The sequence below is a fragment of the Nelumbo lutea genome, chromosome 8 (assembly GCF_056320005.1).
Source record: "Nelumbo lutea isolate HS-2025 chromosome 8, American lotus-T2T, whole genome shotgun sequence".
In the NCBI taxonomy this organism is placed as follows: Eukaryota; Viridiplantae; Streptophyta; class Magnoliopsida; order Proteales; family Nelumbonaceae; genus Nelumbo; species Nelumbo lutea.
Genome location: NC_142691.1, coordinates 10,086,619 through 10,107,824, shown reverse-complemented (window position 1 = coordinate 10,107,824; position 21,206 = coordinate 10,086,619). Strand labels below are relative to the sequence as shown.

Below are 21,206 nucleotides of genomic sequence, written 5' to 3'. Positions count from 1 at the left end.
TAAAATTTGAAGAAATATAATTGTTATTGGTTGCAACTTGCAAGTTCGATTGCTCAATTTGAAGAATTTCAACTACATCAGGCTTAGGTTTAGGCTCAGGTCCATATTCAAAATTTAATAATGGATATAGCACTACACAGAGTGTGATGGTAGAGTAGGATTTATGTAACTGATACCATATAATTGGGATAAGGATTAGTTGAGTTGAATTGCAGGTCACAAGCTATGTATGGAAATAAAATATGCTTAATCCACTTGTAAAAAAAAGGATCACGTGCGATACCATGCTTGTATTGCCAGAATAAAATGGAGTGGCAAAGATAATTCAATATAGAGATCATTGAACTACTTGGTCTTGACAGTTGAGTTAGAGTTGTGCTTCCAAGAGATGAGAGAATCACTATGCACATCAACCCATAGTTTAGCAACTAGGTGTCTACACAACTTGTCCAATTTTCATCAGTAGAGGCTCAGAACTGGATCAGTGAACTTTTCCCATTTACAAGCAGCCTCTTTGGAAGAGGGCAAAATGATCTTATAAAAATGTGAAAGAGACAAATATGTATAACTGCAAAAAATACAACTACAAGGACAAGGACTGTACATGTAAATACACAGGATATAAGAATTATGATTTTTATCTCTCATCAGAAATAAGATCAGAGTTTTGGTCAAAGATTCAATAAGAACCTCCCATTGAAAAACTTTGTAATGGTTCAAAATTGGTACAGAATAGCATTCATGCCTACATTCTTGATCAAACTGGCAAACCAGAATGCTATTCAGAAATTCCTAGTAGTCAAGTCAGTAAACTTAATATGGATTCAACCCTGAGTTTGTAAACATAGACATTAATAGACAAACAGATTATTAGTGTTGTTGAAACTGTGGGGACAACTCTGTTGCAAATGCAACCAGCCGTCTTTAGATCGGTGGCTATATACCACACGTAAGAAAGTCTCATAGTAGCATAGGAAAATGACAAGAACTTCACACTTTCCCCCATCTACCATTCCACATCTAATTCTTATCACCTTGCTTTATCATTTGATTCAGACCTTTCCATTCCTGAAGTAGCTTCTCTTGATTTTCTTTTCTTTTTTGTCTTTTTATTTTTTATTTTTTATTTTTTGGGAAAGCCACTTAATTTTTAATGTTAAGTTATATTTCTGAACTGCTTGGTACAGAAAAATTCGTCCATTTTCTAAAATTAAGGACAAGAAACTCCCATGATTTATGATCCACACAAACATCTTTTCCATTGGATAATTTTCAAAAGTAATGGTCCTCAGAGATAACACAGTTCAATGCTTAGACTGTTGATGTTTGTTGAGCAGGAAACAAAACATCTAATATTTTGGCTTTTGTAGTGGCTAGAAGTTCGGTTTGCAGTGTTTGGGTCCATTGATCCCCCAGATTGTTTGGCCTGTATTGTGCTAGAGGTCATTTCTGATGCTTAGATATGGACTACAGAAAGCATTCCTTTTGCCTCTTATATCTTGAATGAATGAATTCCACTTTACCAAGGCCACAAAAATTGAAAATAACTATTGACTATATCACCCTTTGGATTGACTAAATCATCACACATGTTGATGTTGACTCTATAACTATCAATATTAGCGTGCCGTGAAGAAGGTGCTTCAGATTTTTGCATCTGTAGTGGCTAAATTTCCATGCCTAGGATCTCTCTGATTGTAAGCATCCTTATAAGCATTCTTTTTGCCTCTTATATTTATGAAATGGAATGCAAGAAAAAGAAGACTAATGTGATATCAAGCCTGTACCTCCATTTGAATCCAAACTCATCCTATGTGACAATATAGATTTTATAATGTGAAACTGAGATGGTGTTCATATCATAGATCTAAATAAAGTTGGTATGCTTCAGAAAATGTACAAACCTTTTCAAAGAGGATATACTTTTTTGAACCATGCAATTCTTAATACTGTAGTTTGGTTACTAGTTCTTGGTTCTGTTTTGAACCAGACAAAAACAAGAGATATATGGTCTATTTTTTGAACCAAACACACAAATATTGATTTTGTCCCACATGTACATGTAAATTTCATCTCCTACCACTGAGTTTTGATTGTATGGTCATTATTGAGCAATAGTCTATGGACTCAAATGCACACTATTGTGGCCATGTCATGCTTACATTTTATTTTGGGGGTATTACATATTACATAATACAGAGGAATTAACGGGTGGGGGCAGATCAGAATGCATGTGAGGTCCACACACCTTACCACAAAGAGCCTGCAGTTATGTGGGTTTGATCCTGCACCTCCATATTCGGAGGGACACTGAGTGACCATCTCAGCTACTGGGTCATCGGCAATCAGTGAACTGTGTTGTCTAGGTGAGGACATAGTAAACTTAAGTGTTCAAAAAAGGATGTATTTCTCGTCATGGAACCATGGAATTTTTTGTTTCAGAACCACCTATAATATGGTCAAACAAACCAAACGTGATTTCACATTACAGTACCAAAAGGAAAGCAAATGAAACCATGAACTACAAACACATTAAAATATTTATGATAGGGAAAAAAGCTTGTACATATTCCTTCTACTAGTGTGGTTACTTTACCATTCTATTCATTAAACTGATTCATTGAGACTAGTTGTGTGTTTGTATTTGTTTTACACGAGTATGTGAGAGAGGGAGAGAGAGAAAGTGCACATTCACATGTCACTGTGTCCTTTTGACAGTGTGTACTTTTGTATAATGGGCATACTCTGCTACTTTTATTTTTTCCACAATTTGGGATGTGCAAGTCACCCAAAATCCAACTTGTAGTTTGTCAAGGATTTCAACACAACACATTATGCATATGTTCAATCGCAGACTTGCTTGAATACAAAGAACCCAAGTTAAGAAAACTTTATCTTATCTGCTCCTGAAATTCTATACACTTGACCTCAAACACCATTAGTTCTTCTAATTTGTTTTTCTATCTCCCAAAGAACCCAAGTTAAGAAAACTTTATCTTATCTTCACTAATCCTAGCATCTTTAACTCAAGGTGACAACATGCTTGTCTGAAGCTCAGTAAATTTGTTTTTCTATCTAAGAGATATCTTTTGTCAGAAATTTGTTAATTTCTCTGAGATGAAAAATGCTGGACTACTTAAAACTCAAGGAATGTACCAGATATTGGTATAACTTCTATAATTACATGCTAACAACAAGAATAAAAACAAGCCTTCTGCTTGCCTATTGCACTAATAATTTACCTAAAGATGTTTAAATGAATATTTAGCTCAATCAATTTAAGAATTGCGCATGTAGAAAAAAGAAAATGTGAATTATCATTTTGAGAGAGAATTTCTTGAAACACAACCAAAATAAATAAATAATACAACATATAATCATTGTACTTTATACAGTATTTTACTCCGCCTAATAAGTGACTTGATGTCATTACTTTGCACTAGTTTCCTGGTTTTCTCATTGCGTCCAATCTTATGGTCATCCTGCAACAAATGAAACCAATCTCTACGGTTATATTTTCCTTTCAAGTCTTTATAAATAAAAGGTAGAAAGTGAACTGGGATATTTATGTCCAAAAGATTTTCTGGTTCTGATGAATCAGGTCTATTCCACAACTTGTTGGATCAGGCCCAACTTATGCTTTTGAGGGTTTTTCTTTTTTGGCTCAAAATTGCCTGATTTCAGTCAACTGTTAGGGCTAATAATGCACTGCCCTAACCTATATCTGACCTGTTTATTCCTCTGGATTTCAGAAGAGCCTACATCCAAGGTAAACTGTCCATGTCACTACAACAATCTTCATTCTACATTCCTGAGATAATAGGCATAAACACATAATGCCTTACTGAGCTACTTGACAAGCAACAGGACTTCAGGAGGACATCAAATCACCTGGAAATGAAAAGAGAGATTTCGAATTTTAACTGGCATGGATGAGCCATCACGAACAGGCAATAATTTGGAGAATTTATATCCTGAAATAAAGTCAGACGAAGATTGGATTTTGAATTCAATGCTGGTCAGATGGAAATGGAAACTTAAAGTTCTGCAAATGAGCAAGAATTTGTACTCTTAATAAAAATGAAAATATCCAACCTGAAGCCTGATACATACCATGCTTCTTATCATCATTACTAGATGTAAAATCCTTATCTACTGGCAGCTTATGTGCATATGTGTATAAGAAAAGTGGCACTTCTTCCACTGTGCCACGCTTGTACCTAAACAAGGTTTAAGAAGCTTTGGTTTGGTAAACATAAACATAGAATTACTTAAAAAGAAGGAAGAATAAATTGGAAGCATAGGAAATGAAACAAAATTATCACCTACAATATAGGTAAGTTTGATCATAACACAGTAGGCAGCTGTGTTGCATGGACTCTCTTAAATGAATGACATGTCTAAGTCAGACATGTATCGGATTATGACACTATAGATTCTTGAGGACACTTCTCTGTAGCATTTTCTCTCTCTTAAATTATTTGACATAAATAAGCAATTAATGTACAAGATGAATGTTGGCTTCATATCAGACATTACTAAGTAAGAAAGGCAACATTATATGCAGGAATATAGTGTCAGAATTCAAAAAATATGAATGATATATGCTTTTCCATAAACGTATCTGCATTCTGCAAGTCCGTGTTCTCTCTTTTTGTTGAGTCAGACTCATAGGCACACATTATATGTAGGAATATAGTGTCATAGACACACATTATATGTAGGAATATAGTGTCATAGACACACATTATATGCAGGAATATAGTGTCAGAATTTAAAAAATATGAATGATATATACTTTTCAATAAATGTATCTGCATTCTGCAAGTCCATGATCTCTCTCTTTGTTGAGTCAGACTCATAGACACACATTGGATTCTGACTCCTGTGTCTGTGTCCATGCAACACTGACAGTAGAGTGTTTGTTTGCAGTATTGCGGACATGTCATAGAACCACTCAGATTAAGCATATCAAAAATCTGTTTTTTGTGACACGTATTGCCAAAGCATTGCCTCTGAAATCCATGCTTCTTATTGTTTTTCAGCCTTATTATTACCAAAGTATTAGCCACCACACAGAAAAGTTGCAACTAAACAACACCTTGATAGAATATTCACAACAATTTGCTTGGTTTATGTCATAAATGTCCATCTGATATGCCAAGCTTGATAAAAAGGGAGAATGTGTAGAAATAGTGGGAAAGGGGGAAAGGTACCTGAGCTCACTGTTTGTTTTATCAAGAGTTGGAGTTGCTGAGTAACAAGCCAAATGTAATACAAGGAGAGAACACATGCAACACACCCCCAAAAAAGAAAAAATAAGAGTGAGACTGGGTTACTACAATTCCTTCACTTTGACAAGAAGAGAATATCAGAAGTTGCAGTGAAGAAGAAATAGTTACGTGGTGCAATGTAACGCGGGTGATGCACTGGGAGATTTTCACTCCAGCGTACTTCAGTAAGAGCCAGCTTGTGAGTGTATTGATCGCAAACTAAAAGCCTCTGACAAACATCAATTCACATCATCTAAGTTCAACGTTAGATTTAAATAGGAAAAGAACAGAAAAGTAAACGAGCAGTACAACCTTAACATATGTGGGCTTTCACTTTTGTAAGCTACTGTATTATGATTAATAGTTAGCAATATCATCTCATTCAAAATACTGACCTGTTTCAAACAGTCAATCCGAAGCTCTGATTCTGGAACCTCGTTGTTCTTAGAAATCTGACATTCAAGATTTGTGGAGATACTTCCAAGATGATCAACAACAGTAACCACGGCCTTGCATATGTACTCCTTTGTGTTCTCAATCACCCTACATAATGAATAAACACAATATTGAACTTTTGCTCAACAAACGGAAAATACACAATAGAGAACTAATGGCATCTCTTTTTTATCAGTAACAAGATCAAAGTATTTCATTATTTTTAGCATTAAAAAAGAGTGAAAGAATCTATCCCAATGAGATATTGGTGGAAGAACCAGCAGCATTTTGCTTGCTATCACATAAAACAAGGTAAATAAAGTCAATTTTATCCCAGCAGAGCTGTAACCCAATAGAAAGATTACCTTCCTACACCACCTCTTGCTAGAGTTTCTGTTATTTCGGCTTTACATTTAAAGTAAAGTGTACTCCAAATACCAACTATTATATGTATTGTAATTAAAATGTTTTCTTAGGCTATGTTTGATTTGATAGAAAAAAATAATAATAAAGAAACAAAAGTTGAAGGAAAGTTCTTAAGGGGCCGTTGCTTAGTTCGATGCTAAAATCTCAGGTTAACAAGCATGAGAAAACAATTAGTTCAAGCCTTGAGAACAGGTTTTCCCTTTTTATTACAGAACAAAATATACAGAAGAAAAAAAAAAAAAAGGAGAGCTCAACAAAGATAAAAACAGGTTATGAGATCCTCAGCATGCCTTATTTTAGCTTATTTTTTGTTTTTCTTCTTATAACAATAAATAAAAGCTGGTGTGAACTAAATAGAAATTAGAAAACCTAGCCTGGCCCAACATACAGTACTTTCATGTGTATTTGAGAGGAATTCTAGTGCCGAAAGCTATGGCAGCCATCGCACTTCAAAGCAGAAAAAACAAAGTATTAACAGAGTCTTCGCCATGCTCATCTGTCTGCTCTATGATTGCCTCTTTTACTATTTCCATTCTAATTTCTAAGCAAGACCCACTTGAATGAAATAGATGCCATCAAACACTTACTGAGATTTCCAGCGAATATATAAAACTTAGACGGGAATTTATCATTTAACAAACATTATCTTAGAATTCTAATTTTTTACAGGAAAATATAAAATTGTGATCAAGACATAAGAAAATGGTTGTGAAACCATAATCAACCACATGCCCACACGGAACCTAGTTGACTAATGATTTCAGATGCATAACAGCCAAGTTTCGTGTGGAACAGAGAACGAATATGAAGGCAACCGACGAAACCGTCAGTGATTAAAGGCCCCAAATACATAGGTTCTGTTTGGCATCCATGCGTTTTATAAGCATTGCCGTGTCATTAATTTCTTACATCAGGGGAAAAAAATGAAAACGCCATTCAATTTGTATTTGAGAGATCGTTTTCTAAAAAAGGTTGTTATGATGTTTATCAGTTAATGTATATGACTTGGGTTTCGTAGAGAGAGGGTGATTTCGAATCATCAAAGTTGAAATTTGGAAAAAGTCAAATGCACTTTTAAGTCTTAAACGAATACGATACATTCCGGCCCGGTAAAACATCTTGGGCCTTGGCCAGCCCAGCCTTGTAAACATGAAATAATACTTTAATAGAGATTGTCAACTGACTGGAGTCTGGACGTGAAGCCAAGGAAAGAATAGTAAAAGCTGAACTGTTTTAAGGGTCCTTTTGGTTTGTAATGTGAACTGGAATCAAAATCCCTCCAAATCAGAATGGGAATGATCTATTTGGTTCCCCTTGTCTGTTTGGTTCGTAGTGGAATCAGAATCCGCTGGAACGGGATTTTCATTCCCAAAGGAGGGAGAGGAAATGAGCCGAATGACCATTCCCACAAATGGGAAAATGTAGTTCCAGCAGGAATGCGAATCATCCCACCAATCGGTTGGAAACTGAATGGGCCAATTTCGATTCGAATTTTCCAGATCCTATTCCTATGAGACAAACAGACCCTAAAGTTGTGTTTTGTTTGACCTACCATTTTCTTTCGAACAAAACACAGCTTAAGTTCTAACGTGCGCCTTACTGCTTGGGTGAACCGTGCACGTGGAGACGTTTTCTCAAAGTTCACTCAGAGACTGCACCAAGGAAGGCGCAGTCCACTGAATTCCCTGCGCAGAAGCATCTCAGAAGGAAGCCATGGATTTGATGTCGTCTAGTGAAAAAGCAAAATGCACCTCATACCACAGTGGCGCACACGGCTCATTTTAGACAAGCCACAGCCTGGCCTGATTTTCAGTCGAGCTGGAGCCAATAAGATTATTCTCGTCGGCCGTAGCTCGGACCGAAGCGGGTGGCGTTGGGCCTCCCGACGTAATGCAGATACAATGCCACACCCCCTAAATCCTAACAATGGTGGAAAAGAGGACTTACTTTTTCCTCTGTTTCGCATTCAGGAACGCCTTTTCGCAGTAATCGGCAGCGTAGTGAAGCTGAGAGCGCAAATCCCTCAGTTCCTGCAACCACAAAAGATCGAAACGAGCTACAAAAACAGTACAAAAGAGAACAGAAGAAAAAGACTTCTGAGAGAAATTGTAAATGGAGAAGGTACGAGAGATTAGCATGCACGATGCACCTGCATAGATTTTTCAAAGCGAGCGTCGTCATCGGAGTCGGAATCCATTTTTCCAGCAAGACGCGATTCTTCGGAGTTTTGCATTTTCTATTTTTTCTACTTCTACGGTGAAAGATAAGATGAGGCCGTACCGACTACCGAGATGAAGAAAGAAAAGACAATAAAAGAACGTCTCTCTCTCTCTCTCTCTCTCTCTCTCTCTCTCTCTCTCTCTCTCTCTCTCTCTCTTATTAGTGTCTCTGATGCAGATAGTCTCGCGTTTATCTATCTTTAGCGTTTATGGGTGGTCGCTAAACCCAATTTCTGGCTCGTACAGATGAACCAGAGGCAGAGAAGAAGAAGACAAATATATGTTATCGATCTCGTGATCTCATGTCTCTTTTGAATCTTTTTAACATTCTCTCCAGTTTAAGGTTCGTTGAATATGAAAAGGTCTTTCAGAAATCAGAAACACTTTTCTCACTGTATTTTTTTTTTTTTTTCACTGATCTAACTTTTCGATTAAGTAAAGCCAGAAATTGAAATTCTTCTCTGCAAACGAGAGCCCACCCCGGCTTGTTTCCTTTGTTGGTCAAGCATTTTTCATCAAAATTTAAAAAAAAATAAAATTAAAAAGAACCTCACCTGGTTAATTACCATTGGATCCTGAATTCGAAATGGCGGGACGCTCGAGAGTCTTTCTGAAATTTCTTGTCTTTCATTATTGACAGTTTGACACTGCCTCCTGCGTTAAGATCTACTTTTCACCATCTGGCATACTTCTACATTCTGGGGTGTCGTGCTTGAAGCCTTGAACAAAGCTTTATGTATCCATCAAAGACAGCCCACGTGTTAATGCTCTGTCTATACAAAAATTGATTTATTACAACAAAACTATGAATTAATTAATTATGATTCCTTTATAAAAACGATTTCTCTTTCTCTCTCTAATCACTATGAGTTGCATCCAACCCATTATCAGTGCAGTTCGATTAAATGAGAATTTCCACCATACATGCTCACAGGTCACAGCGGCCCCTGCCCAAAGTTTCAGGCTTTCAGCCCTCAAAGCATTCAGACGATTTATCGTGGATTTCTGATTATTCTATTTATCCGGCCCGGTCCTGCTGGGGCTGTAATCGGATTGAATCCAGTTACGTTAGATCCAAAATCCTATATGTGAGATTCAGATTGAATTCGGATATAATCTGCATTTAATTTAATTAATAATTTATCATGCTTAAAACGACAATAAAATAGAAAATAATATAATTATATATACATATAAATGAATGTATATAAATATAAAATATTAAATGTATCAATTATAAATTTTATATACGAGTCCTGATCTTCTCTTCACACAACGCTCCTAACACTGACCTCACAGGCACACCCCACCATGTATCGGGAACATCTCTCATACTCCTGTGTTATTATTCAGGGGATATTCCCAATGCACGATGGGATGTATTTATAAGGTTGGTGTGAGGTGTGTTCTATAAGAAGTAAATACCAATTCATAAGAATAGTTGCATACATATCTAATTTTATATACATAAAATATTAATTTTTTAATCTAATTGAATTTGATGTCAAATCAAGGTTTTAAAAACTAACTCGGAGGCAGAACCGTTTTTGCCTCTAAGTCATAGGTCACCAGTTCAACTGGGCGGGTCGAATGGTTTAGACCGTGTCACATCATTGCATGTGTGTAAATATATATTTTAGCAATAAATAATGTATAAATATGTTTTAGATATGCTATATGTATTATTTTATATTTAATTTATGTTTGTTAATTCAATTTTTAATTTTTTATTTATAAAAAATATTAAAATTTACAATTTGAGGCCTAAAAAGGGTTTTTTTATAAAAATAGTGGGGCAAGGCACCTATGTCACATTGGGACGCATAGATCTCAAAAAGTTACCCAAAAAATCATCCCAATTAGACATTGAAATGCAAAGTTATGGCCTCTAAAAGTTTGTATACATTGAGTGTGCATCCCATGACCCAACTAGTTTGAACAGTTCTTGACCAAGTCAATAGTTTTTGACCATTTGATGGGTCTTGATTGAACCAGACCTGAAACCTTAGCTGACTGACGATTAAAACGATTCGACTGGTTGGGTCAACGATGGGTTGAAAACAATGTGTCAAATAGGATATTGAATTTAATTTATTGACAGTTCTAGCCACCGTAAAAGAGATCCTACACTAATAATCCAAGCAATTGGTTCAACAAGTTCTTTATACAAAAAAGGACTTCTTTTTAATCGGGATTTGCTCTTTACAAAACGCACCTCACACCCACTTTTGTGATGTTTGGCATCGATGTTGTTTCCTGAGAAAACGATGCCACATAAGCACCACATCAGAGAAAGCGGTGCTTCAAACAATGCCCTCTTATTTGGTACCACTTTTCTAGAAAAAAATGTTGCTCCAGACCATGCCTTGGAAATCGGAAAAGTGTGGTCTAAATTAATACCAAATTCAGTTTTCTGAGAAAACGGCGTATTGTTGCCAATAGTGCAATGATGTAGCATCATCCTGGACGTTGGATAATAAAGATTGCTCCCAACACTGGTACCAAATAAAACCAGTGTTGTTTTCTAGAAAACGCCTATGTGATAGCATCAGTTCCAAACAAAAAAAATAGTGCTTACAACTCCACATGCCCAGCACTATTTTTATGAGAAAACGGTGCAATGTTCCCAGCACAAATGCCAAACACCAACTTCATGGCCCCATCCCACCACGTACTGGGAATATCTCCCCATGAATAATAACACAAAGTACAGGAGATGTTCCCAATGAGCGGCTGAGATGCATTGTGAGGTTAGAGGATGGTGCGAGGAGAGTTCTGAGAAGCAGATCCGGACTCTTATTTTTTAAGCTCAACACATGGAGGAGAACCAAGTGACTATACCTGTTCTGTTGTCATCTATGGTGGAACTGCCAATGGAGGCGATGCGAGGCCTGGGAAATGAGAGGAGCAAAGAGATCCAAACGAGTTTCAGAAACTCTACAAGAACGTATAACATTCTATAATTTTTGTTTTTTTGGCTAGATATATAGAATTCTAGAATTCAGGCACACTCAAAGCCCAAGTCTCCAATAATCAGAGAAATGATTTAGCTCGTGGTTATGCATGGTTTTCAAAATCGGACCGCATTGGACACTTGGACCAGACAACCCGGGAATTGGTTAGGTAATCTGTTCCATTTTACTATAAAACCACCAAAACCCTTTGATTTAATTGACAACCCACTGACCCAAACAATCGAACCATCAACCCAGACAACAGTTTTTGATCATTTTTTTTATTTTTTTAAGTGGAGTTGCATTGAAGAAAATAAGGAAGAAGACTATGAAAAGGAATTTAACAAAAAGGGGGAAAGGAAAGCCAAGAGAAAAGAAGCACTTCTCTTACCCAATGACAGCCCACCACTATAGGTCCACAAAGATTTATCTTAATCCCAGAGGCCAGCCAGCTTTGTCTGCCATGTTGATTACCAAAAGAAATAGATTCTTGTCTGCCAAGTTCCTGCCTATGTACTGAGTTGGGTATAGTATATCCAATCGTCCATCACCTCTTTCATAAAGTGACATAACCCTACTCTGATTATTTTTATTACTAGTAGGGTTTTGTCCCCACTAACATATAAATTACTTAAACCCTACAAAATTCCTTGAGACCTTACTCTCAACTTCCTGCTTATCTCTTATTTTCTATCAAACCAAATAAAGCCTTCATGTACAAGGCACGTGGGTGCATTATAATCCTTTCTTTTCTTATTTTTGAAAATTTATACACTAAATTATAGTAATCTACTAAGAAAAGCTTAGCAAACGGGTGGATTTAAATTAAATAAAAAAGGGATGAAAACATAATAAATAATAACATTAAACGAAACATGGTAATTATCTTGAGGACATGTGCTCAATAGTCAATACCAACTAATAAATTTGGCTGTGCGTGTAGAACTAAATTGGATGGACAAAACTTTTTTCAGAAATCAGGGCGTAAATAATTGTCTCTTGCTGCCTTTTTGGTACAGGTAATTAGATATACCAAGCAGGGAGATGTATTAGGACCATCCATCAAAGAGGGAAAAAAACCTTCAACACCATGAGACCTTCAGTGGGATAAACATAAAAGAGTGCAGAAGCAGCTACAGATACAGAGAAGGAAATGTGGCACAAAGAGTAGAACACTCCATTAGTCCATTATTAGTTTGTTGCGCCAAAAGAACACCCATAGAGAACTTTTCTGGAATTCTAGATGACCGACTGGAACAAGATCGAACGCATCCTATCCTGGGCCGATCTTGCACTGTTTAATTTTTAGAGCTCAAAATAAAGGTTTAAAAGAGGGCAGCAAACTAGAACAAGATAAATTATTGAGAGTATGATTTATAATTAAAACAATTAGCTTACCTGTTTGGTACAGAAGCTTAGTAAGAGAAGGGTACAGTTAGTTGGCTTTATCACCAACCAAGTATTTTACACCCACAATTCTGATCTTCACTGGTATACTCCAACTAATCAAGAGATGAAGGTTTCCTGGAAGAGTAGATGCAAGAATGTGTTCACTCAGGAGGTGCCAATTCATGTCCTAGTTGTAATATCTAGTTGTTTATATGATACTCCCTGATTGTGTCTTTTTTTCAATGAGAATCACTTTGCTTGAAAGTTGAAACAAATTAAGTTTGAAAAACCAACATGAGAACCATCACACACTTTGCTGGTTAGAGTTGCTTTGGGTTTGATAGTGCACCTTTTCCTTATTCTCAGGCTCATCTTGTTCATCAGATGATAACAGGGATGAGCCCATCCATGCCATAAAGCCTACATTCACTTGCCTCTCCACCTCTGGTGTCACCTCTAAGGGAATTGCCTCCAACATCTCCAGCCCATGATTTTGACCAGCAAAATCCCCTTCATCAAGAATTACAGATGCCTTCCTTCGGAGGAAGAAGGCAGTACCACCATATAGAGTAACCAGCCCCCATGATGCAATCTCATAGCACCAAAACAAGGGCAAGGAACAGCTACTCCCCAACGTAAGAAGGGTTGAACCAAGAAACAATGCAAGAAGACAAAAAATAATTGCAAATACAATGTTGAGAATGGATAGACAACGAACACCACCTACAAAAATGTATGAAGGTTAATAGTACCACCATGAAACATGAATATATGAAGGGACTGCTTTCGAATATGTAAGAGCAGAAGCATTGCTCAAACTTCCCAATAAAAGCTCATGTCAGTTGATCGATGCCATACATGGGATTCAAGGGATGGGAGTGCATAAATCAAATCAACCATTATTCTATTTGGTCACAATTGAAATATTCTGTGTTTTGGCTTCTCAAAATAATAATTCAGTGTTGGCAGAAGTAGCAATTTCCACATGAAATGGTCTTTTTTAAGTCCAGAGACAAGCTCTGGTTCCTGGAGTTAATTTCAGTAGAAGCTGTTATTGGGGGAGTGTACTGGATCCATACCCATCTCTGGCCCAGCTTAGTGGAACAAAACCAACTAGTCTATATTTATTACTTAAATTTTAATAAATCTGCAATTACAAAATGAATTTTGTCTTTGAAAATCTAGAATCAAATATTGGAAAAGAATTAGAATGTGCTTTTTCAAGAAAATAAAAGGAATAAAATTGTTTTTTAAAAGACAAGATTTTTCAGGTCCTGTATCATTATAACAATCCTGAGCACTAAAAACAACAAAGCATTATAACAACAGAAGCAGAAAGCAATATTAGAAACAATCCACAAAGTATTAAAGAGGCACGAAAAGATGTCACTTTTTCTTTTTTTTTTGGAAGGATGTAATGTATGCTTTCATTAGGTAAAGAGGAAAAATCCCCAACATCAGTGACTATACAGTGAAGAACCGTACATCAATAACAAAATCAGGGTTAAAACAGAACCAAAAATGTCCCTATACCAAGCTCACAAAGAATGGACAGACTAAATGTTCACCCAAGGACCTTTCTCCACACTTAAAGAGCTTGGGAATGCTTGAGGTTGAAGACTCCTTGATTTCTCTCAATCTATATGTTCCAACTTACTTCTGCCAGTATAGGATACCACACTTTTAGATGCTCTGTCCAGACCAACAGCTAAGAGCTTCCTTAACTATTTTAGGGAAACACCAATAGCAGTGGCCCTCCAAAAAATCCGACACCATATTTCTCTTGTAAAAGAGCAATGGAGAAAAATATGATCATTTGTCTCCATATTTCATTTACGGAACATGCATCTGATCTCCCCAACTGGCATCACTCCCTTAATTAGGTTGCTTCAAGTGAGACATCTATCCCACATAACCGTCCATAGTAAGAAAGAGACTTCGAATGGAATCAGAGGGTTCCATGTCACTTCAGCTGGGAATGAACTGTTGGTCCTATTGTGTAATCTCCTCCCCAGCAACCTCACGGAGAAGGAACCCATAGAGTCCGAAAGACAAACTCTTCTATTCTGAACACCTGCATGTGGTTTTTGGCTTTGCGTAGTTTGAAGTAATGAGGAGACTTCCTCAACCTCCCAATCCTGCAGATTTCTGCCAAAGCCTTGAAACCAAATGGCCTGATCCCCCTTAGTTTCATAGCAATCAGCAACTGTGGTTTCCTTGTTAGATGGAACGGGGAACAGGTTTGGGAAGGATTGACAAGGCTGGGTGTTGTTGCACTAGTTGTCCAACCGAAACCAAACATGCAATCCATCACCCATCTTCATACAGGATCACAGCCATACAAAATTTGGACAGGTCTAGGCATCCACCCATTTGAATCAGTACCAATGTATTGATCTTTATTGCCAAATAGAGAAGATAGTGTTAAAGTGAATGTGCCCGATCAAATAAGAAATTTGTTCGTTCAATTACTTGATGAATTGATTATTTCTGTTCACAATTTTGTATGGATGCATAAATGGAATAGTATATCATGAGTTGAATTGTAATGTCCTTGGGTAACAGAGTATGAATTCTGTTATGTGTTTGAGATGCACACAAGGGAGATCTAAATATCTAATATCCAAATACTGTAAGCCCATAGTATTTCAGAATCTCAATAATCAAAAAAAAAAGTGTGATGTTAAACCCAAGTTCTCAAACCTTCCATCCAAAGTTTTTTTTTCCATGATAACAAGTAATAGTTGATCATATAATACCTACAAATATATAATTTCTCAACAAAGAATTTACTACTTGAATAGAGAGACCATCCAGATGAGATTTCAATTATGTTTGGACACAAAATTCCCTATCCGACATATTAAATATTTTTAAAAAATGATTTTATCAATGTATTATTGTGTTATATATTATATTTTGAAAAAATAGATTTATAAATAATTATATTCTTTGTGTCCAAATATAATACCAGGAACTGATTTATAAATAGTTAGGGATTGGATAGTAATTTATTCTTGTAGCCTAGTGGCTATTTTAGATATCGCGCAATGAAGGGATATCACTGCTAAAGAACAAAGTAGGGTAAAACCTCTTTGTACATCCTTCCCTTGTTTAATGAAACCAATTATCTTTTCTCAAAAAAAAAAAAATCCGGTTTTCTCTAAGAGCTCAAATGCAATTCTTATAATGACACCAACTGCAATTCTGGATAGCATGGTTTCCTCATTGGAGTTCTCTTCTAATTAATGCATGCAAGAAAAAACACACAAAGTGTAAAAATAAATTTTAACAAGGTGTAAAATTGCAAATTGGATACTTAAACTTGAAAACTGGAATCTTAGAAGGGTTTCACTTCTCTAGATGCATGTGATGCCTAGAGCACTTTATATTAGAGGCCTACTACTTCTATCTCTCACATACACACTTTTATCAGGGATATATAGGGTTAATCTTGGTGAAAATTATATGGCATTTAAGTTGATTTTCTTATAGAAAATAAAAATGCAAAAAATGTTTTCCACTTATGAACTTTATCAGATTGAACTTTCTTTTATTAATAATTGCATCCTAGTGTTACATAACAGCAGAACAGAAAGAAAGGTGAAATCACCTGGATACATTTCCACGCATTTCCATAACAAGATTTTAAATGACAACAAAATAGGGTACCAGAACAGGGAAAGGCAGAAGAGACTTAGGGTACTAGTAATTAGATGCTTATTGAATAGCTTCACAGATAAGATTTATTTGAAATAGCAAAACTTTAGATGTTAAATGAGAATGGACTTGGTTACTGATGAAAGAAAGTTTAAATCATTTTCTTTAAGGCTTGTAAATTACCTAAGCAATTTTTAGTATGTGTTTCCGATTAAATTAATAATACATATAATTTTTATTTTATTTTCAAAGAAAAAAAGAATGGATAAACATAAAGCATTTAGTGAAACATCAATGAAGGCAAAATACCCCTTTTTGAAGCACAGTAGTTATTCTCCACTACTCTTAAGCATCCATGTCGTGTTGGAACAGAATAAGCAACAACAATTCCTGAGACCAACAAAAGAATATGGAGCTTATATGACATAGATAAATGAAAGAAAAAAGGTATTGCACTTTAATATCAAAAGCAAAGAACTTTGTTAATTATGAAAAAGTAGAGAGAGAAAAAAGTAATGAACATTTAAGACCATCAGAACAAGATGATCAAGCACTAAGGCTGAATACCTCTGGCCAACAAATGCAGTTTAATATACTAGGACAACACACCACAAACAATCTACCCTGGGAGGCCTCTTGGCAAAGCAACCAGATTGGCAATTTCAATACGTCCACTCCATCCCTATCCAGATTCTCTGTGAAAGAATTGATAGATCTCTAGATCAAGCAGAACTAGATGTTCATTCTGAGAGACAAGAATCTAGCCTCCCTGATATGATGACAGAGCAGCCAAGCAACCTCCTCACTATCCCCCATTCATCCCATAGTGAATTTCCATCCACCTCCACCAGGGTATATTCATAAAGCATAGTCAAACTAAGCCCCTAAAGTAGTGATAACAGGTCAGCCCTGATGGAGATACCATGGCAAATAAGACCTCAAAATTCTATCAAATCCCCCCCCCCCAATCCCAACTTCCGAATGGTCCAGATTCCCTAAAGAGCAACCATGAAAAGAATTATATCCACACAATAACAGTGACACATGGGACCCATCCACTAACTACATCAGCAACAGAGAAATCTCCAAATTCCTCTCTTTTATAAATCTCTGTCAGAAGCCAAAAAGTATGCCAGCATTTCTTAAAAACAACCTCAACAATTAAACAGCTTAGACTACCAAGAACATAACTGTCAAAATTTAACTTAGTAGCTCTGCATTTTCTACCATTAGTATACAAACAACAAACATTTTAAATTCAACAGAAGTTTCAAATTTTCAGGAACTTGAGGTAGTCTCAAATATCTCCAGAACCATATCCATGAAGGGCATAACACCAAGAATTTCAGTCTGAAAAATATAATAGTAAAAAAAAAAGACAAATGTGGCATAGAGATAGTAGGAAAAGTTAATCACATAATAATGAAAATATGAAAGAGAAAAAAAGGATTTTTTTTAAATTTGACCTTCCCCTTAAATTTTGCATTTACCTATTCTTTAGTTTAAACCAAAATATCCAAAAATCTATCAAAAAATCAAATATCCAAATTATGAAAACTTTTTTGTCAACGTTTCAGTTTCAAACTAGGGGAAAACCCAGTTCAGAACCAGAAGTTAAAATCGAATATTACGAGCTACAAGGTCTTAGACTTTTAGTACATGCAACTACCTTTTGTCTAAGCGTATCCCTAGGAGAGGGGATATTGTTCTAGCAGAAAGTGGAAAGTTTTGGTACTCATCCCAATATTTCATGAATATTGTAAAAAGTAGGCATATTCATTTTTCCATGTACTAAATGGTCACAATGCACTTCTAAAACTAGGCAACTTGTTCTGTCAATTTAGTTAAGATGGGGCTTGAAAAGGAGAATGAAACATTTAGTAATAGAGAGGTTGCATGTATCTTCTCTAACCCTTTTTGTTTATAAGCCCCAAAAGGATGAAAATTCCGTCATCCTTTGGTTCTCCTAAAGTTCATTCAAATGTTGCATACTTCTTCCTTTTAAATCTTTACCCTTTGTCTTCTGTTTTGGTAACTAATTTATATTGTAATGCAAAAGAAAAGAGGGTGTGAAACATGAACAAAGATGGTCCGTTTCCAAGCCAAAAACTATTAAGGCATGGAAAAACTCTATATTCCTGATATAGCAAGCATATCAGCTATGACATACAAATTCCTAGAGTTGGACATCAAGCCAATATTTCTCTTATTTCATTGCAGAAGAATCCCCAAGACCCACTTCCCCCTCTTTGGCACCACCTGGTTATGTTCCTAGAATCACCACCAATTACTTATTCAATATGTCTCTAACATTTCCCCAAAACAACAACATAATTTATTATTTCAATACTTTACAATGATGAATGTTTAGTACGTCCCTTCTCACCAATCAATAAATCCATCACTATCTAAATTATGATCCTCAAGCTGGATGTGAGATAACGAGTGTAATTTGATATGTTATACCTCAGAACATCAGTATTTATTTCTTGTAGTTTTGGGAATCATTTGTTCATTTTGACTAGAGGGCACTTTTTCCTTGCAATAAGTTATTATGTGTTATTTTAATAAAAAAAGAAGTATTTCTAGTTTTCTGATCAGTCTTGAATAATTGTCGACGGTGTATAAATTTTTCTTCTTTTGTCAAACAACAACAACAACGACAATAATAATTACTAGTAGTGTTCATCACAGATTCACACATCCCAATTCTCAGCATATCAACCAAACTTACAAAGTCAATAATATGGTACAAATGGTTAAGTACAACAGTTTGAATAAAGCCACTTATCAATTATATATCAAATGAGTAAGAAAAAAAGAATTGCTTCAGCCAGAGGTTTGCTGTGCATCCTGTAGCCTAAAAATATGTATACAAAATCCTAGGGGATAATTTAAGCTCTATAACAAGAAATAATCCGTACAATAACCTAACATTGCTCGATTAAATTTTGCTTCACATATAGGTTTCATGTCTAACAAGTAACAAGTAAGAAAAGGCTTTTACTGAATTAAAAAGCGAAAAAATCAAAAAAAAAAAATCACAATGGAACAGAACAACAATGACCTTGTAGTTCCACTTACCTGCCAATAGGTAAACAATGGAAGCGAAGAAAATAATTGCTGACGGCATGAATACAACCATCCAGTAGTAGTCGGCGACTTCCTGCTCTGTGAGATAAAATGCTCCAGGAAAGGTATCAAAATCTGCACCGACATTAATCGAAAGAGGTTGATGCCGTTGATCGCCGCAAAACGGTCTTTTGCCCTCGTCGAGCGGGAAAACGATATTCAAGCTGATGAAGACGGAAATGAGGACTATCAGGCACAGAACCGTCAGGGAAACCATGATTAGGGGCCTCTGGAGGCGGACCCAAGCCTTCACTTCCTCGCGGAGGCCACCATATTCATGTTTCGGCATGAAGGCCTGGCGAAGAGCATCACCAATGATGGCCATTGAGATTATCTAGTGATACCTCTTAGGTGTTTGGATCTAATCTCCTGTATCCTGTATCCTGAATCCTACCTTCAGAAATCCAAGCCATGAGTCGAAGAAATAATTTAGGGCTTCACAAATTAACTTCAAGGAGGTTTCTCTTGTAACAAATCAACGACGAATGTAGACTTCCTTAACCAGATCGTTCCCTAATCCAGCCCTAGTTCCTGGTTTCATGAGCTGTTGAGGGATCAAAAACAGGATGTTATTCAATATAGGTTTCTGACTTCTAAGCATCTAAACCCCTAAGAATCGTTGTTTCATTTTCATCCACGCGAAAGCACCTCGTTGAAGTTCTGAATCGGTTTCAAATTTCAAGCTGCACTTTCGAGCACTTTTATTAATGACTTTTTTTCCGGGAAAATCTATGATACCGGACATACTACGTACTTTTAGTATTTTGGCGGGGTATTCCACCCTTTGCGATACTGCGGAACTGCATGTAACGGACGCACTTCTTGCGAACGGATCGATCGAATCGGATGGTAAATCCACATTAGATTCGTTTGCATTGGATCGACGTCGAATCGGATTCGGATCATCCATTTTATCGAATTCAAGCCGAGTTCGGGTTGTAATATGATATTGAATGAATGTTTTCGCTTTTGGCCACCAGTTACCGGGTCATAAGCTCGACAATATGGTCTTAACTGATCAGCCCGTGATTTTTGCCGTTGTTCAGGTCAAATGGATCGACAGTTTGACCACCTGGATCAGTGGATCGCTAAGCAATCCAACGGTTGTGGGAAAAATAGTTGTCTGACAATGAGACTAAATTGATACTCTGGCCGATTTTTAGGTTGAACGGTCCAATCGTCCGAATCAATTTTGAAAACCTTGTATTGAATAGTGTTAATAAATTAAGATAAAAGTGATTAAAAATATCATATATAAACAATCAAATGAACTAAATACGACTACAAAAGCAATTGATAAAATTTAATCAAATGAACTATAAATATTTATGATCCCTGTTAGGCCAGAGAGGATATTACCCAGAGATGTATGGATACAACGATACAATAATCAATTGATAAAATTTAAACTTTACATACGTGGGACCCAGCTCTTTAATAATTATGACAGAAAAAAAAAGTAAAAAAAAAATTATACACCCAATACCCAATTTATGGAGTATATCAATATTTTGATCCTCAAAGCACTAGTAAACAAAAGCATAACATCCGGCTACACAAAACATTTCTCCATTCTCAATGAGTAACTGGATGTTATGATGTTAATGTGTTTGTATACTTTGTAGTTTTAGCATATATATGCTCTTAATAAATGTGCTACATAATGGGGGTAGAAGGTAGAAACCATTCATAGTCAAGGTGAGCATCAATTCTTGGCT

General features: G+C 36.1%; 2 protein-coding genes across 8 annotated transcripts; both read right to left on the bottom strand.

Annotated features, from left to right (window-relative positions):
• Positions 1 to 1,923: 1,923 nt before the first annotated feature.
• On the bottom strand, positions 1,924 to 9,056 carry LOC148842637 (putative protein ABIL5). Of its 3 annotated transcripts, XM_088959273.1 has the most exons (9): positions 8,284 to 9,056; positions 8,082 to 8,164; positions 5,669 to 5,816; positions 5,403 to 5,502; positions 5,217 to 5,253; positions 4,114 to 4,220; positions 3,892 to 3,974; positions 3,730 to 3,811; positions 3,295 to 3,482 (listed from the first exon to the last, which is right to left on the bottom strand). In XM_088959273.1, the coding sequence occupies exons 1-8, from the start codon at positions 8,365 to 8,367 to the stop codon at positions 3,749 to 3,751; spliced, it is 705 nt and encodes a 234-aa protein (XP_088815399.1). In that variant the 5' UTR covers positions 8,368 to 9,056; the 3' UTR covers positions 3,295 to 3,482; positions 3,730 to 3,748. The 3 variants fall into 3 exon arrangements, with proteins under 3 accessions (XP_088815400.1, XP_088815399.1, XP_088815398.1); XM_088959274.1 differs by lacking the exons at positions 3,295 to 3,482; positions 3,730 to 3,811 and adding an exon at positions 1,924 to 2,448; XM_088959272.1 differs by lacking the exon at positions 3,730 to 3,811.
• A 3,057-nt stretch (positions 9,057 to 12,113) lies between these two features.
• On the bottom strand, positions 12,114 to 20,266 carry LOC148842636 (uncharacterized). 5 transcript variants are annotated; one of them, XR_016103720.1, is made up of 5 exons: positions 19,441 to 20,266; positions 16,666 to 16,746; positions 13,046 to 13,419; positions 12,706 to 12,831; positions 12,114 to 12,601 (listed from the first exon to the last, which is right to left on the bottom strand). XR_016103720.1 is itself a non-coding variant. In XM_088959592.1 (4 exons), the coding sequence occupies exons 1-4, from the start codon at positions 19,811 to 19,813 to the stop codon at positions 12,814 to 12,816; spliced, it is 846 nt and encodes a 281-aa protein (XP_088815718.1). In that variant the 5' UTR covers positions 19,814 to 20,266; the 3' UTR covers positions 12,652 to 12,813. The 5 variants fall into 5 exon arrangements, 2 of the variants coding, with proteins under 2 accessions (XP_088815718.1, XP_088815717.1); XR_016103721.1 differs by having other exon boundaries at positions 12,114 to 12,585; XR_016103722.1 differs by having other exon boundaries at positions 12,114 to 12,580.
• Between the last annotated feature and the right edge of the window lie 940 nt (positions 20,267 to 21,206).

What these genes read in the sequence shown, in the direction of transcription:
- LOC148842637 (XM_088959272.1), bottom strand. Translation starts at nt 8,367, where the DNA reads ATGCAAAACTCCGAAGAATCGCGTCTTGCTGGAAAAATGGATTCCGAC. An exon ending in AAAACAAACAGTGAGCTCAG is followed by an intron (nt 4,221 to 5,216) that starts GTACCTTTCCCC and finishes AACCTTGTTTAG; the next exon opens with GTACAAGCGTGGCACAGTGG. An exon ending in ATCTCTCTTTTCATTTCCAG is followed by an intron (nt 3,483 to 3,891) that starts GTGATTTGATGT and finishes CATTTGTTGCAG; the next exon opens with GATGACCATAAGATTGGACG.
- LOC148842636 (XM_088959591.1), bottom strand. Translation starts at nt 19,813, where the DNA reads ATGGCCATCATTGGTGATGCTCTTCGCCAGGCCTTCATGCCGAAACAT. An exon ending in CATTGTTTACCTATTGGCAG is followed by an intron (nt 16,747 to 19,440) that starts GTAAGTGGAACT and finishes TGTTGGTCTCAG; the next exon opens with GAATTGTTGTTGCTTATTCT. An exon ending in CTACTGTGCTTCAAAAAGGG is followed by an intron (nt 13,420 to 16,665) that starts GTATTTTGCCTT and finishes ACATTTTTGTAG; the next exon opens with GTGGTGTTCGTTGTCTATCC.